The 16,047-nt window shown below is 47.2% G+C and overlaps 3 protein-coding genes and 1 long non-coding RNA gene across 6 annotated transcripts; 1 reads left to right on the forward strand and 3 right to left on the reverse strand.

The window, feature by feature from the left end:
• Positions 1-1,877: 1,877 nt before the first annotated feature.
• LOC108952211 (uncharacterized) lies at positions 1,878-4,697 on the reverse strand. The gene is made up of 3 exons (XR_001976890.2): positions 4,558-4,697; positions 2,211-2,659; positions 1,878-2,119 (listed from the first exon to the last, which is right to left on the reverse strand). It is a non-coding gene; the product is annotated as an uncharacterized LOC108952211 (long non-coding RNA).
• Positions 2,412-5,031, forward strand: LOC103973024 (transcription factor bHLH153). Of its 2 annotated transcripts, none has more exons than XM_009387481.3 (6): positions 2,412-2,553; positions 3,595-3,780; positions 3,868-3,933; positions 4,047-4,112; positions 4,279-4,326; positions 4,642-5,031. In XM_009387481.3, exons 2-6 carry the CDS (start codon positions 3,619-3,621, stop codon positions 4,765-4,767), a joined length of 468 nt encoding a protein of 155 aa, XP_009385756.2. In that variant the 5' UTR covers positions 2,412-2,553; positions 3,595-3,618; the 3' UTR covers positions 4,768-5,031. The 2 variants fall into 2 exon arrangements, with proteins under 2 accessions (XP_009385756.2, XP_018678094.2); XM_018822549.2 differs by having other exon boundaries at positions 2,414-2,553; positions 3,600-3,780.
• A 1,040-nt stretch (positions 5,032-6,071) lies between these two features.
• Positions 6,072-9,844, reverse strand: LOC103974050 (uncharacterized CRM domain-containing protein At3g25440, chloroplastic). 2 transcript variants are annotated; one of them, XM_018822547.2, is made up of 5 exons: positions 9,658-9,844; positions 9,495-9,584; positions 8,727-8,991; positions 6,897-7,304; positions 6,072-6,805 (listed from the first exon to the last, which is right to left on the reverse strand). In XM_018822547.2, the coding sequence occupies exons 1-5, from the start codon at positions 9,753-9,755 to the stop codon at positions 6,269-6,271; spliced, it is 1,398 nt and encodes a 465-aa protein (XP_018678092.2). In that variant the 5' UTR covers positions 9,756-9,844; the 3' UTR covers positions 6,072-6,268. The 2 variants fall into 2 exon arrangements, with proteins under 2 accessions (XP_018678092.2, XP_018678091.2); XM_018822546.2 differs by having other exon boundaries at positions 8,727-9,003.
• A 718-nt stretch (positions 9,845-10,562) lies between these two features.
• Positions 10,563-11,162, reverse strand: LOC135631322 (calmodulin-like protein 3). The gene has a single exon (XM_065138891.1). It carries the CDS (start codon positions 11,013-11,015, stop codon positions 10,563-10,565), a length of 453 nt encoding a protein of 150 aa, XP_064994963.1. The 5' UTR covers positions 11,016-11,162.
• Positions 11,163-16,047: the final 4,885 nt, after the last annotated feature.

A 16,047-nucleotide genomic window follows, 5' to 3' on the forward strand; every position in this document is an offset into this window, starting at 1 on the left:
TTTGTCATTCTATTTTTCGAATGTTTATTTTTGTGTTTTCCCTAATTTATATCTTATGATTAGTCGAAATCCTTCCCTTGCTTTCGATCGAATCGAAGCTAAATTGAATATTAAATTAATACGATTAAAATTCATCTTTTTAGACAAATTTTATTATATGGATAATTTTATTAGGTATTAATATAAAGTGTCAATACTTCACAAGTACTTACAATAAATGCTATGAATTAAAGACATAGCATAAAAAGAAATATAAAATTATATTGATTCAATTGAGTTCTTATCGATAATTTCTTCCATGATTTGTGGATATATACATTGTAAATGCTGAGTTAAAACGGATTAGAAGAGGAAGAGTGAAGCCTAATCCAAACTATATTAGGCTGACAGGAGGAGGCCCAGACTGACTTGGTGATGTCTCCATGAGTACTGTAACCATGCACAGAGACAGATGAAGAAGCTGTTCTAACTGAACCTTCATCTTGATTGTTCTTGTGGTCTCACAAACCCTTGCAACACGGTAACATACGGGTTCCTTGTCTCGAGTTAGGAGGGCCTAAACAATGTGGTAGCTGTCGTATGTTGCTGTCTTTTTCTGCATGGAGCATGGCGCCCTCAAACCTTGACGTTGCAGGCATCTGCCAAAGAACAGCGGGAAAGGGAAAAGGAGGAGGAAGGGGAGGGACAAGCAAATGAAACCACCCATTGTTTGATGAAGTAGATAGAAAGATCAGAAGGCTGGCAGAAGATTGCAGTTGCCTTTCTGATGGGCCACAGCAACCAAGTTCTATGCACCTTTCAAGGAATGACAGCGCTGTCTGTGGTCTTGCATGCAGTCAAGGATGTGAAATATTTGGTTACCTTCTTCTCTGATGAGCCCTTTCACCAAACCAGTCAAGGCAGCAAGAAGCTTGCCTATGTGATGTTTACTGCTACGTATGGAGCTGTCCTAGTGGTGTCACCGCACCGACAAACCATTGGGGTTTTTCCTTGATCTAAATTTGTGGCGATGACATCGTCAAACAATAGGTTTAAGATCAGGAGAGGTGACAGAGCGGAGAAGAAGACTCCGAAGCATGACGAAGAACATTTGGTTGCCTGATCTGGGCCACCAGGCCATGAATCACGGCGGATGGAGAAGATTTGGAGGGATGAAATCAAACGCCGCAGATTACGGGGAGAAGTCTTTTGTCCGGGAGATGAGTATAGGTGGAGTTCGGTGGGCTGCATGCGGACTGCAGTTTAAGAAGAACAGGTATTGGTTGGAGATTCACCAGCCGGTCTGACGGTCAAAAGAACTCGAGGAGAAGAAGAAGAAGAAGAAGAAGAAGAAGAAGATCTCAAACCACTTGGGATGGATCCATTCCACCACGTGAAGCAATCTTCCACCGGAATCGGTGCAGTGGTTCTTCGATGGTGGAGTCTACTCGGAGGTGACGAGGGGACCGGGGGGCGGAAGCGCGTGGACCCCGCGCAGGTGGGGGCCAGTCTAACCCTCCCTCCCTCCTCCCCCGCGCCGGCCCGTAGAAGCCGGGGCACGTGGGGGCCGCCGCGTAAGAAATCACCTGCTTTACGTGGGACCCCCGCACCCGACAGATTGCGCGCCAAGCAATTTTTTATTGCATTTGTGAGATAATAAAAAGAATTAGTTACGTCAAACGTTATGAGCTAGTGGGGCCAACGCTACCTGCCGCCGTGTACTCCGCTCCGTTGGGCCCCGCGCAAGGAATCAGCGATCATGATGAGACCGAATGGAAAATAGACAAATCAATTCTCTCCCACCACCATCCAAAGTGCATCAAAGTCCTAAAGAACATGTGTCAAGCAGAAATGAAATCTTTCGCATCATTACATATTCTCCCGTAATTTGTGCATCATGCATCGAAAGAAATCACCTCCAATCGATTCAAATTTCACGATTAGTACGATCCTGTTATAAATCAATAAATCCAACCTCCTCTAATTAAATATGTAGCACAATCTTTTGCCTCTACTACCTAGGCAAATCCAATGATCCACACTGTGGAATGTGCCAGCTACAGCAGTTCGAACTCGTATCAGAATGCTGGTTTTGATGCTATCAACCCCTGACAAGCCTCTTCAGAAGGCTCGGTCTAACCTGCAACAAGATTTGGAATCATCTTATCAATTTCCAGTGGCAGACAAAGATATGAAGAGTTCAAGAGTAAGACTGGATTTAAGAGGCTGACATCAACCCTTGCAGAGATTTGGGGCCCTCTCATGGGTTGGATATTAGCTGTCACAAAAGTCCATGAAGGTCTCTTTCCTCCGTTTCCAATCACCACAAGACTTCTTGCCACTGCCTCAGCTCTCTGTTTATATAGATGTGCCAATCCTTCTCCTCATGCTTAAACCCTCGGTAGTTACCAGAAGCTCTCTTCTCTCTCTTTCTATCATCACTTCGTTTTGATCCAGTGCAAGAGCGACTTCGAGATCACGACGTCTCCGGTGAGCAGATTCCAACGGCTTCGATCGCGAGATTCTTCGTGCTGCTGCTGATCAATCTTGCAGAGATTTTCTCCTCGGTTCCTGGTAGGTTCACTTTCTCTTTTGTGAGCTCATAACTGAGATCTCCGGCGATCACCTCATCTGTAGTCACTACCTGCTAAATTTTGGTGCAACGGTATGAGTTGTTAGTCTGCAAAATTAAATAAGTCAGGTTAGGTGTGATTGTGGATGATAACTACAACTCGGGACAGTTTGTATCAACTGTTAGGACAGGTGGTATAGATAACAGGACAGTGACTACTCGACTACTTCCTTGTACTTCTACAGCTTATACTAAAAAGCTTACTGTTGATAAGAGCTGTCCATGAACGTACACCTGCAGCATTCAGCACATTAAACAAGGGTAGAAGACTCAAGGCTACCTTTATACTGTACGAAATGGGACCAAGAGTGCCAATATCTAGAAAGATGCCACTGCAATCTACAATAACTCTAGTTTACAATCATAAACCTTTAGATGACTTGTGGTTTAGCCGAAGAGAAAATTATATATATATATATATATAAAAGAGTAGATGATATTAGAGCAGACAAGAAAACCTGGTCAGCTTAATCTTGATGGAAGTTGGTTCTACTTATGGCTGGTTCCAGTTGAAGTTCTGCAAGTTGAGCTGATACAAGCCACACTTCAAATAAGATTAGGCCCTTCCATGTGGTATGCCTTCTGGGGTTTGGTACAAGTTTAGTCAATATAGTCTCTTTGGCTTATTGGTTTATGCCCTGCCAAAGTTTTCAGGCCTATGAGGAGGAGAAGAAGGTTAAATGCATCAATAATAGAGCCAAATAAACAAACTGAGGAGGACAGAAGATTCTGGGTGGAGTTTAGCCTGTGCTAGAATGTCTAGGAACATGAGAGACAAGGAGACAACTGCAATAGAGTAGCAGGACGCAGCAAGACCATAAACAGATCTATTCCATTTTGTCTTGCAACTTTAAACAGACCATAAACAGACCATAAAATTGAGGGCCACTCGTGATGATATCTTGCAACTTTAAAACTAGTATGTCTGGTTGCACATTCTTCACCATAGAACTAACAGTAGACTATCTTGTTCAACACGATAGCGCAGACAGAAGAAGAAGAGGAAGATGATGATGACAGAAATGGTGGATCACAAACGACGAAGCCATGATGGCTTTGTTGTTCCCAGCAAGGTGAGCGGCCCGCCAAGAAGTCAAAGGGACAGCAGTGGGGAGAAGAGGCTCAAGGCTGGTGGTGGAGCCGGAGTAGGAGCCAACATCTCCACCAAGGTCCGTCTTCTTTTCCTCCCATGACACTGATGCCTACTTACAGCCAAAGGAATGAAACAGAAATGATCATTTGAGATTGGCAATCAGGAAAAGAAGGACAAGATTGGAGAGCGAGTGGCGAAGCTACAACAGCTAGTGTCACCGTTTGGAAAGGTAGGCAAACATGAACTTGACTCTAGTGGGTGCAGTGCTACTCTCTTTACCTGCCTTTCTTGTTCAAGATTGCTATCGAATAGTCACTTAACAGAATAATTTTGTGGATGCAGTCAGATACAGCATCTGTTCTCTCAGAGGCCACTGCTTATATTAAATTCCTACATGATCAAGTCCAGGTCCCACTCTTGGACCCTTCTTTGTGCCTATCATTCAGCATTCCTATTCACTAAACTCAACCAGAGTAGCTCAACTAAATTTAGAATGCGGACTGCTTAGAACGATTACGGGGTTCATCTAGCTGTGTTTACCACAAAAAATTTCATCTAGCTCTGTAAATTGCAGGTGCTGAGTGCTCCATATCTTCAGACAACAATGATTGAGACAGTGGAGGTGAGTCATAATTTTAATCAACTAGTTCCCTCTGATCAACCCAGAGAATAGACCAATGTCTTCTGTTTCTAAAACTAAGCTCTGATATCTTTCATGCTAAAGTACCAAGATTGTATATGCAAAAGCAAAACATAGAAACAGCATACCCTCTGTCACAGTGCAAGACAGAAAAAAAGGCTAAAGCAAACATTAAAATCACATAAATAGATAATCCAGCAGTAGCATCTGTACCTCAGTTGTATCCTGAAGTCGATAAGGGAATGTAGCTTTTGAACTCTTTTACTGACATGCTATCACTTATGATGTGATCTGTAGGAGAGAGAATGTTACAGCCTCAGAAGCCGTGGCCTGTGTCTTGTGCCAGTAGCCTCCACACTCAAGATTGCCCAAAGCAATGGTGCTGATCTGTGGGCACCAGCAAACTCAAACAGAAGACCATAAAATTAGAAGTTTATGATCAATATACTGGAAATACAGTGAAAGAGAAAGTGGATTACTTTCTGGAGCTGCTGCTGTCTGTATCTGGTGGTTGAAGTAACATCAGCTCCAGGGTCCAGAGCCACTGTTAACTTGTTTGCTTAGTTAAGATCGTAACACAATTCATTCCCTCTTCTGACCTAGAATTCATTATAGTGTAATCCATCATGGCATCATCTTCATTCTGTAAGATATATTACACTCGTGACCTCATGTTGCATATGCTGACATGGTGTCCCTCCTGGTTGCTAGAAGCACCTGCATGCACTACTAGTGTAACAAATCGATATAATAAACCAAAAGCTGTGATGCGCACGGAGCCCTATTATTTGCAGAATCTGCTCATGGAGATTTAAAATGTTTAATAAAGCTTAATTTCACACGCTAAAAGGTGATTTTCGTTTGCTATTGGCATGTCTAATCTTTATAATTTATCCTCCTATTCAAAGTTTATCCTTCTTCCATCATGATACGTCCCAAATAGATTGTAGCATTCAGAAGATTACCATCTATGTTAGAGTCACTGACCCAAAATAGTAAACCTTAGGTTCATTGGTTAGTTCTTCCAACATTAATACGGAAACTCAAAGCAGCCTTTGGTTACCAACTGGAATAAGGAACATTAACAAAGATGCTAACAAATAAAAGCCTCAGAATAGGAAACGACAAAACTGCATGCATGTTAATCCAAAAAGTTTATCCATTATAGCCAAATAAAAACAGAACAAATGTGAGACAACGAGCGGAGCAAACAAGCATCCCTGCAGTTAGCATGTATAACTAGTAAGCATATTTCTTATTGGAGCAACAGCACCTGAGTTAAGCAACTTACAAGTATTTCTGAGTTAAGGTAAGGCAGCTGCACATCATATTACAAAGCCGATGTGCTTTGGGCAGAAAGATCCTGTTCAAACTAGATAAGAAATGCCATATTCATGAGAAACCAGCAAACTCAGCACATAGCAACAATGTGACTAGCCGCAAGCACTGCACTGCTTTGCATGTTCATTTTGCATATAAGTAATGACCATCTCCAAAGAACTTTTCTCCAACCTAATTCCTGCAGAATGGGGAAACCACCAAGAATTAACCTGGTGAAGATTGAAAAGCACGTAAGATCAAATGTTCTCCGAAAAACATAGGATTGAAACTTGGTATCTGTTTATGGAAAATACCTGACACAGGTTGGACATGTGAATATATTTGTTTTCTGTATCTATATCTATCTGGACAAGAAGTATCAGAATCAAGCCCTCTAAAATTTAATGTTTACGTAGGTAAAATAAATTAATTAGTTTCTCTCAGAAAATTGGACATACAATGAGAAAATCAATACTAAACATATTAAGGGAGTATCCGTGCAGTACATCTCGGAAGATTTTCCAGAGCTAAGTATGATGGACAAGGAATCCAAATGATATGCTTAAGAAGAATAATGGAATAACCATGTACTTCAGGTTGTACATTATCTTCTTTTCTTCAATAAGGAGCTGGCTCTTAAGAAAATCTTATCAACGGCATCCAAGTCAGCCAGTTTTACATCTTTAGTAGAAAGGTCAATCCGCTTTGAGGCAGCAGCAATTTGACGTAGATGCTCCTCAAAATCCTTTGGCTCCTCATCAATATTTGATGGAAATTTTTCCACTTCATCTAAATACAGAGGACGCTCTGATTTCTCCATCACCTCCATATCAGAATCTGTCTCAAACATGTCTGACAGATCTTCCGTCTCTGACCAAGAACTTGATTCCATCAACGAATCATCTTCAACTGGCTCACTGTTTCCATCTTCTAGTACATCAAGCACCTCTGAGCTTTTCATTTGGCAATCGGAAATTATTCTGTTATCAACAGCATTTGAAACAGCTTCTTCAGTTGTCTTACTTTTACTTTCTCCCTCTCTTTTCATCTGCTCTTGTAGATCGCCAAGGTCTTGATGAAGCTTAGGAATATACCTCCTGACAGCCCGTAAGGCATCTTTATACTTGGACTTATCAAGGGCCTGAATGAAATATAATGAGACAGTTTAAAAAGAAGAAAGCAAACGATATACATCACATGTAGTTAACAAGTTGTCAGAGAAAGAGGCATACCTTTTTTCTTGAAAGAGTAACCTTCGGGGACATAATCTCCGTTGGAGGTTGTGCATAGTTCTTTCCCCTGTACATAATAATTGTATTCTCCTCATGGATATCGAGCACAATTCCTCCACTTAATCGAGCCAATTCTGCTGCAATCTCACGAACTTCCTCTGGGGTGAATGTCTTCACGATAACCTTCAATGTCTGATGCTTCTTCCAGTGCAAATGCATGTTGAGAATCACTCCCTGGAAAATACCACGCCTTCCAACGGGTACATAGTTTTTGCATTTGTGACCCATCTTGAGGAGGTAGAAGTGCTCTTCTGGAGTAAGTATCTCTGGGTCATGGGTAGGCTCTGATGAGTCTGCAGGTTCAATTTTCTTCAATGCCTCAACAAGCCGTTCTTCCTTTCTTTTAGCCTTTTAGCAATGATAAAATAGTCAATAAAATAGTCAGAATTACCTAGAATCCCTTTATATTTTGAGCATAACAAAATAAAGCAACATAAACTTAGTTTAGAGAAACAACAATCTGAAACAATTGCACAAGCATTGCAGGATGATTAGTTGACAATCTGTGACTCAAACAAACTAAGGTAAGGAATCTTGAGTTAAGAACATAGGAGTATTATTTGTCCACTATATGACTAGCATTATACTCAAGCATCAAATACAAAATTAAATGAATAAAAAAACGTTTTTCTTCAAGAAAGAAAAAAGAAATTAATGTTCACTGCAGGTGAATAGAAAATGATTGCAGCAACATATGTAATTATCCACATAAAAGAACATGGCATAAAAAAGATCAACACAGAAATCTGCATGCTTCTGATGATGGTGATTAACATACGAACCACAGAAGTATGAAGTAATGAATTAAGTTTGTTAGTACAAGCGAAGCACCTTATGTGACTAAACAAATATTACATACTTCAACTTGCAGCTAACCAAAATGGTGACTTCGTTACAGGCTTATGGATCAAATAGGCAAGAAAGTAGATTCTTGAGACGTGCATGGAATTAATGATGACTGCACAGCATATTTAGTGATAACTCTTTCAGCAAAATACAGCAGAAGCAAGGACATAGAGGTTTGGCAGTTCACAAGACTATATAGTGGTCAGTCAGGCCAATAATCATATAGAGCATTCTGAGATATTACCCTAAGGACTTTGATTGAGAAAAATTTTCTGCAACCAAATAACCATAGTTGTGAAAAAATGTTCTTTCGCAAGATCAGCAAGCAGTAATAATAAGTGAGTAACTCTTATGTGTCATAATTGACTTAAAACACAACTTGACAGCAGGAACAATGACTACAGTAAAAAGCAGCAGATATAGAATGAAGAAAACACAAAAAGAAACATCTACATAGAGGATATGCTAGTAATTAATAGATTTGTATAATTAAAGCTTTTGATGGTCAAAGTGGGAAGGTGAAATTCCAAGAAAATTAAGCAAAAAGCTTCGTGCTGATTTCTTTTGCTGCTTATCGACTACATCAATAGGGAAAGTGAACTTTTGCAATATGTGCTACAACCTACACATTTGGCATATGTGCTACAACCATACAAACCTACAGAAGAGTGACACAGCAAGATATGTTGCAACAAGATTAAGAGGACAGATTATCCAAAGAATACATTAGTGTCAAGTTGAAGTTCTATTTATAAAAAAGGCACGAACATTTATTGCTAATAGTTAACCAATTCGATAATCATACTAAATGTTAACCAATCAGATGATCTTATTATGTGAAACAAATCAAAGATGCAAACATTGAATCATTCTCAAGTTGTACATATCATACAGAATGAAGCAAAGATAAAACAATGGGTGTACCTTTCTCATTTTGTATAATATCTTCTCTTCAGCGGTCATTCTTTCATACTCCTTTTTCTTCTTCCACCTAAAGAACTTGAGCCACTTTACAACAGCTCTTCTGCCTTTCAACTTTTTCCTCTTTACTTTTGTGGTGCTATGGTCATAAACAGGTACCACATTTTGTGTATCCTTTTGAGGATCCATTACAACCTGGCCTGTATTGCTAAGTGGTTGACTGGTGTGAATATTTCGGAAACCACCAGCATAAAAACCATTCACAATTCTGGCAGTCCACCTACCAAACTTTGATTAGAAACCTTACGGAAATCGTTAGAACTGCTCCAACTATTTCACCAGAAACTAAAAAAGGCCCTTTTTATCAGTTCTTCATGCTATTTTTATGAAAGTGAATAACAAAAGTCAAACAAATACCAGATATGTAGTTTCTAACATTCTATCTCTGCTCCGGATAAATCAATAACACGCAGATAGCCTTAACAATGCTACAGATGGACTCGTATGTCCGACAACTCAAAACTAAAACAACATGTACAAAATTATGATGACGATGTTGAGATGGATGTGCGGAATCCTTAAAAAAGACAGAACAACAAATACTTATTAGATGGCGACGATGATGGAGATAGTACTGATTGGGGATAAAATGTTGGAGAACCATTCCAAGTGATATGGACCATGACTGAATTCAAGAAAACTAACAAGTCCGACTAAAAGCAAACTAAATTAAAAGAAACCAATCGCATAACAGATGTTTCCAACTATTACCTTCTCGGGCTAGCACTTGACCAAAGCCTCGGCGGCAGGGAACCTGTGATTCTTCCCCCTCGATCAAAATCTTCAAGGATGGTGCGGGACCTATCACGAGCAGAGTTCAGAGAACGTAGGGATCAAAGCGGAGGCAGAAAGAAGAGCCGGAGATCAAACTAACCTGGAAATAAGAGGAGGATGGCAGGTCGGGATCGGAGGAGAGACACAGTGCAGGAGATGAGACAGATTCCATCTTTCTATCAGTGAGCGGCTTCCCATCGATACGGAGGATTGTCGCGGAGGCGGCAGCGGCCGCACGGGTGGGATGCGCCGCCCGCGTCTGAGGGCTTGGGAGTTGGGTTCGGGCCGCGATGAGCACTCCCACCCTTTCAAGCGGTCATCGTACCGGGTCGGGTTTGTGTACCACCTAATCCGAAACAGACATTGGTTCCGTATACTCTTATCGGGTCGGATCACGATCGAAGCAGCTAATTGATCTGCCGATCGAAAAAGCGAGTTACGTCGACTCTTTTATGTGGGACCCAGGATCACCGTGATATCACGTCACCCCTGAAATTTGTCGAGGGTGACTTAACCCCCCTCGAGTAGAAGAACTCGGTTGTGAGCTTGACCTCCGTCTCTCCCATCTTCTGTTTTTGGTAAACATATAGATTCATTTTGTTGTGTTGCAGATTTTAAGGAGATGATTTTGCCACAATAGATTGAATTTTATGAAGCTTATATGATAACTTTTATCAATCATCCATCACAAGGGATGTGCAAAACACGAAGAATCTTGTCATACCCAAAAGTATGGAAACATATGTCAAAGCTAAGCAAAAAAGATTGACATTAAGGCAGTTGAAAGAAACGCTGAAGAAAGTCAAACCCCTTTACCAAATTAATCAGGTTGATTTGTTGTCCCGTCGATCCTTCTCTCTCATTGAATTCCAAATTCCTCAGCAGTGTCTGCAACCCTGTGCGTGAAGCGCATCAACCTCCCCGTCACTCTCTGCTTTCTTTCGTCCTTCTTCTTCTTCTTCTCCTTCTTCTTCTTCTTCTTCTTCTCCCACCATGAGGCTGCTACTAACTCAAGGCCGCGAACCCTCCGCCCTTCATCATCTGCTTGAATTCCTTGAAGTTGACCTTCCCATCACCGTCCACGTCCACCTTGCTTATCATCTTCCTACACTCCTCCACGGTGCGCCCTTGCTTGAGGCCCAGCGAGCTCAGCACCGACCGCAGCTCCTCCACGGTGATGAACCCGTCCCCGTTCTGGTCGAACACGTTGAACGCCTCGAGCATGTCCTCATCCTCGTCCCGCTCACCCATGATCGTCTGGTACAGCGTCCCGAACTCCTCCACGTCCACGCACCCGTCCCCGTTCACGTCGATCTTCTCGATCATCGCCGCCAGCTCCTCCTCGGGGATGTGTATCCCCAGGTTCTTGAGCGAGTCCTGCAGCTCATTCTTCGTGATGCTGCCGTCGCCGTTCCGGTCGAACATCTGGAAGACCCGCTTGAGCTCCGACGGGTCCATCCCTGTCGCGGACGACGCCAGTCTCGCGGCCGGCACCTGAAATATGAGATGGTGGATTTCCAAAGGAGGAGGAAGCAGATGTCCTCGGGCACCTTCGCGGCCAATTTGAACCAGCAACAGGAGGAATGGGATGAGGAGCGAGCGAGCCAACGTAAATGCAAGAGGAGGGAGATGCGCTTCTCCGAGAGGATATAGAGGAGGATGCTATTTAGGTGGTGGCAAGAAAAGCATATCCCTACAGAGACAGTTGGCGTCGGAGTCATCTCCATTGCCCAAACCACTCGAGTGGCCACGAGGAAATTAAGGTGGTTACAGTTATTATTATAGTTATTATCGTTTTTTGTGGTCTTGACAATCAATCGATGGAGGAACTAAATATGGCAATTGATAGGGGTAAAACGCTGACGTGACGTAATACCCTGGATTTGACACAAAACGCTCCCCCACGTCGGACGCCCAGCGCGGCACGTCGCCCTAGGACGAGCATTAACAACGACGCGACGCTCGCCCATACCCTCCGTACCCGAACAACCCCCTCGGCTGACCCCTCGGAGCCGGCCGAGGCAGGCGAAGGCACCGACTGACATCCCCCACACCCTGCGGCAGCGCGGCCCTCCACGCAACGCCCACGACGACAGACGCCATCAGAGGTACGACCCTGCCCCGGCGAGATGGCACGTCAGGTAACATCCGACCCACTTATAAATACCCCCCGGTTCCTAACGGACAGGAGGGGGAGAAAAACGGATTCCTCTCCGATATCACTAACTTAGTCATCGGAGGGGTCGGGCCGAGCAACCGTCCCGACCTTTGTGCAGGTACTCGGCCGTCGCCGGACCCACCGGTTTCAAGGGGACTCCTAGTCAGATTCCTTCCGTCAGCCACCTCGACATCCCAAAGGGATCCTCACCCGATCCAGCCATTTGGAGCCCCGAACCAGCCGCGTTGGCCCCCAGGTCACGGCTAAAAGGTTACTTACCGTAACAGATTGGCGCTAGAAGGAGGGCCTCCAAATGTCAGGCGACCAGCGATCCCACCTCGCCGGATCTTCGACCGATGAGCTCCCCGCTTTGGGGGAGCATCCCCTGCGCAACGAAACTTACGACGACCGCCCCGCAGCAGTATCAGAACGCTACTGGCGGCTGTTCGACGACCCAGGCTTGCCACCTGCCGACGGCGCGCCCGCCGACCCGTTGCCGGTAACACCCGAGGCTTTCCACGACCTCGCCCACCAGGTCCGGACCCTGACAAGCATGGTCCAGACCATCATCCCGATCATCTCCCAGCGGACCCCGCCGCACGTGCCACAGCAGGAGGCCCCCGCTCAGACTCACGCACAACTTCCCGAGCGCCCCGTCTCACCCCAGAACCCTGCAACGGGAGACACGGCGAGCCGACCTGAGCCTGAGGCTCCGACCGCCGACTCGGCTAACGCCCTACGGGCTCAGCTGCGCCTTGTCAGCCAAAGGCTCGACGAAGTACAATAGGAAGTCCGCAAGTCAAAAGGAGAGCTCGGGGCGGATGGGCGTCTGGGATCCCCGTTCACTCCCGAGATACAAGGTCAGACGATCCCGCCCCACTTCCGCCTCCCGTCTCTCGATGCGTATGACGGCGCCACCGACCCGGCAGACCACGTGGCCGCTTTCCGCGCCCAGATGGCGCTGTTCGGGACTTCCGACGCCCTGATGTGCAGGGCATTCCCAACGACACTACGGGGACCGGCCCGCACATGGTACAGCGGTCTGAAGCCCGGAACCGTCGCCTCCTTCGACCAACTCGCTAAGGATTTCGAGCTCAACTTCCTGGCGAACGCCCGACCTAAGCCGTCCATGGCCCTGCTTCTCGGACTCAATCAAAAAGAGGACGAGCCCCTCTCCCATTTCGTGAGCCGATTCGCAACCCAGATCCGCGGATTGTCGGATGCTCACCCTTCTTTCTTGATGCAGGCGTTCATGACAGGCCTGCGACCGTCCCGGTTCTTCTGGTCGCTCGTGGAGCGACCCCCCGTCACAGTCCCCGAGATGCTCCAGCGAGCCAGCCAGTTCGCCGCCGCGGAGACCTGGATGGCTGGAAGGCGGGAAGAACACAAAAAAGTCAAATCAGAACCGCCCCGGCAGCAACAACCCGCCGTCTCCCGGCGAAAACTGGACCGACCCGACACGAGGGCCCCCCTTCCCGTCTTGAATGCATCCCGAACCGAAATATTCCTACATGAGAAAGGAAAGGGGCTGCTCAAGGACCCTCGCCCGATGAGGAACCCCCGGGAACTCGCAGACCGCTCAAGATATTGCCGGTTCCATCGACAGCACGGGCACGACACCGAGCAGTGCTATGAGCTGAAGAAGCAAATCGAGGAACTTATTCTCAGAGGACACCTTGGTCGATACCTCCGGCCAAACAAGGAACAGTCGCCTCACCCCGAGGGTCCTGTCGAGCGGCACATCGATGTGATAGCCGGGGGTCCCGCGTCAGGAGGAGGCTCCATGTCAGGTAGGAAGGCGTACGCCCGAGCTGCTCCTGACAAAGCCTCGGGGCACGAGCTGGAACCCGAGATCGCCTTCCCGACCGGAGCTTCCGAGCGGCCGGACCACGACGACGCCCTAGTAATATCAGCCAGGGTAGCCAACGCACAGATGAGGAGGATAATGGTCGACACGGGAAGCTCGGCTGACATACTCTACCTCGACGCCTTTCAGAAGCTGGGCTTGGTCAAAGAGAATCTAAGCCCGATGTGCTCAGCGCTCACTGGTTTCACGGGGGACTCGGTATCACCCCTGGGGGCCGTTACTCTGCCCCTGACTTTGGGGACCCCGCCGAAATCAAAGACAGTGATGACCACCTTCCTGGTGGTCGACCTTCCTACCGCCTATAACGCCATACTCGGCCGGCCCACCCTCAACAAGGTCAGAGCGGTCGTCTCGACCTATTACCAAATCATTAAGTTCCCAACTCATGCGGGAGTCGGGGAAGCCACGGGGAGCCCCCGGGAGTCCAGGCGGTGCTACCTTACCGCCGTATCATTGGGCAGGAGGGCCAGAACCGAGTCACCTCTGGAGGATCCGCGAGAAGCAAAGAAATCGACCTCTCATCCCGAGCCGAAAGGGACCACCGTTGATATTCCTCTACGGGAGGCCCGACCGGACCAAACCATAAGGATCGGATCGGAACTGCCAGAGCAAGAAAGGGGGCAGCTCGTCGGTCTCCTACGGGAGAACACCGACGTCTTCGCCTGGACCCCTTCGGACATGACGGGCGTCGACCCAAAGGTCGCCGAGCACCACCTCAATATCCCACCTGACGCCCGCCCGGTAAAGCAAAAGGCCCGGCGCCAAGCCCCTGACCGACAGCGTGCGATACAAGAAGAGGTGGACGGACTCCTAGCCGTGGGCTTCATAGAAGAGGCCAAGTATCCCCAGTGGCTGTCCAATCTAGTCCTCGTAAAAAAACACAATGGAAGCTGGAGAATGTGTGTGGACTACACCAGCCTCAACGATGCATGCCCCAAAGACTGCTACCCCCTCCCCAGGATCGACCAGCTAGTCGACGCAACAGCCGGTCACTCACGACTCTCTTTCATGGATGCCTACTCAGGGTATAACCAGATCAGGAATGCGCCCGACGACAGAAAACATACGGCCTTCCTCACCGATCAAGGTGTGTACTTCTACAAGGTTATGTCGTTCAGACTAAAGAACGCTGGAGCCACCTACCAGAGAACGGTAAATAAGATGTTCGCACATCAAATCGGGAGGAACATGGAGGTTTACGTGGACGACATGATCGTGAAGAGCCGAGAAGCCGGGACACACCTTGCCGACCTGGCCGAAGCCTTCTCCACGCTGCGCAAATTCGGCATGCGGCTCAACCCCGCGAAATGCGCCTTCGGCGTCACCTCCGGGAAGTTCCTGGGATTCATTGTGCACCAGAGAGGGATCGACGCCAACCCAGAGAAGGTTCAAGCAATAATCAATATGAAGTCTCCCCGGACGGTCAAAGACCTACAGCAACTCAACGGAAGACTTGTCGCCCTATCTCGCTTCCTCTCCCGATTGGGCGATCGTTGCCTCCCATTCTTCAGGGCGCTAAAAAACCCGAAGAACTTCCAGTGGACGTCAGAATGCGAGGAGGCTTTCAGACAAATAAAACAGCACCTGGCCGACCTCCCTCGGCTCGCCTCCGTCCCCACAGGCGAGAAGCTGGGCCTCTACTTGGCGGCCTCCCAGCACGCAGTCAGCTCGGTACTAATCAAGGAGAGCTCCGGCCAACAACTCCCGATCTACTACGTCAGCCACGTCCTAAGTGGACCCGAGGAGCGTTACCCGTAGATCGAGAAACTCGCGCTCGCCCTAGTGCTCTCGGCCCGGAAGTTGCGCCCCTACTTCCAGGCACACCCGGTGGAAATCATCACCGACCAACCACTTCGGCAGGTCTTAACGAAATTTGATGTTGCAGGACGGCTCCTCAAGTGGGCGGTAGAGCTCGGCGAGCATGACATAAGGTACGCGCCCCGTACAGCCGTCAAAGCACAGGCGGTAGCCGACTTCATCGCGGAGCTGACGCAGCCAGAGGACACGGATCTGGAGAGGGTTCCCGAAGCCTGGACCCTACACGTCGACGGCTCGGCCAACTTGAAGGGCGCCGGAGCAGGACTAGTCCTCCTCGCCCCCGATGGACGCTCGTTCGAACGATCCCTTCGCTTCGGATTCAGAGCCACCAACAACGAGGCCGAGTACGAGGCGCTCTTAGCGGGGCTAAAGCTGGCCCTCGAAATGCAGGTGACCGCGATACATGTCCTCACCGACTCGCAACTCGTGGCCGAGCAGCTCAACGGCGGATATGAGGCTCGGGACGCAACCATGGCGAAATACCTGGCGCGGGTAAGGGACCTGACCACCAAGTTCCTCTATTTTACATTGTCTAACGTTCCGAGGGAAGAGAACGGACGAGCCGACGCGCTAGCTAAGCTGGCATCGAAGCCAACCCCCGAAGCGTGGCCGGAAGTGGAGGAGCTCCCTGCCCGAGCAGTCGAAAT

This window comes from Musa acuminata, chromosome BXJ3-2 (assembly GCF_036884655.1).
Source record: "Musa acuminata AAA Group cultivar baxijiao chromosome BXJ3-2, Cavendish_Baxijiao_AAA, whole genome shotgun sequence".
Classification (NCBI taxonomy): Eukaryota; Viridiplantae; Streptophyta; class Magnoliopsida; order Zingiberales; family Musaceae; genus Musa; species Musa acuminata.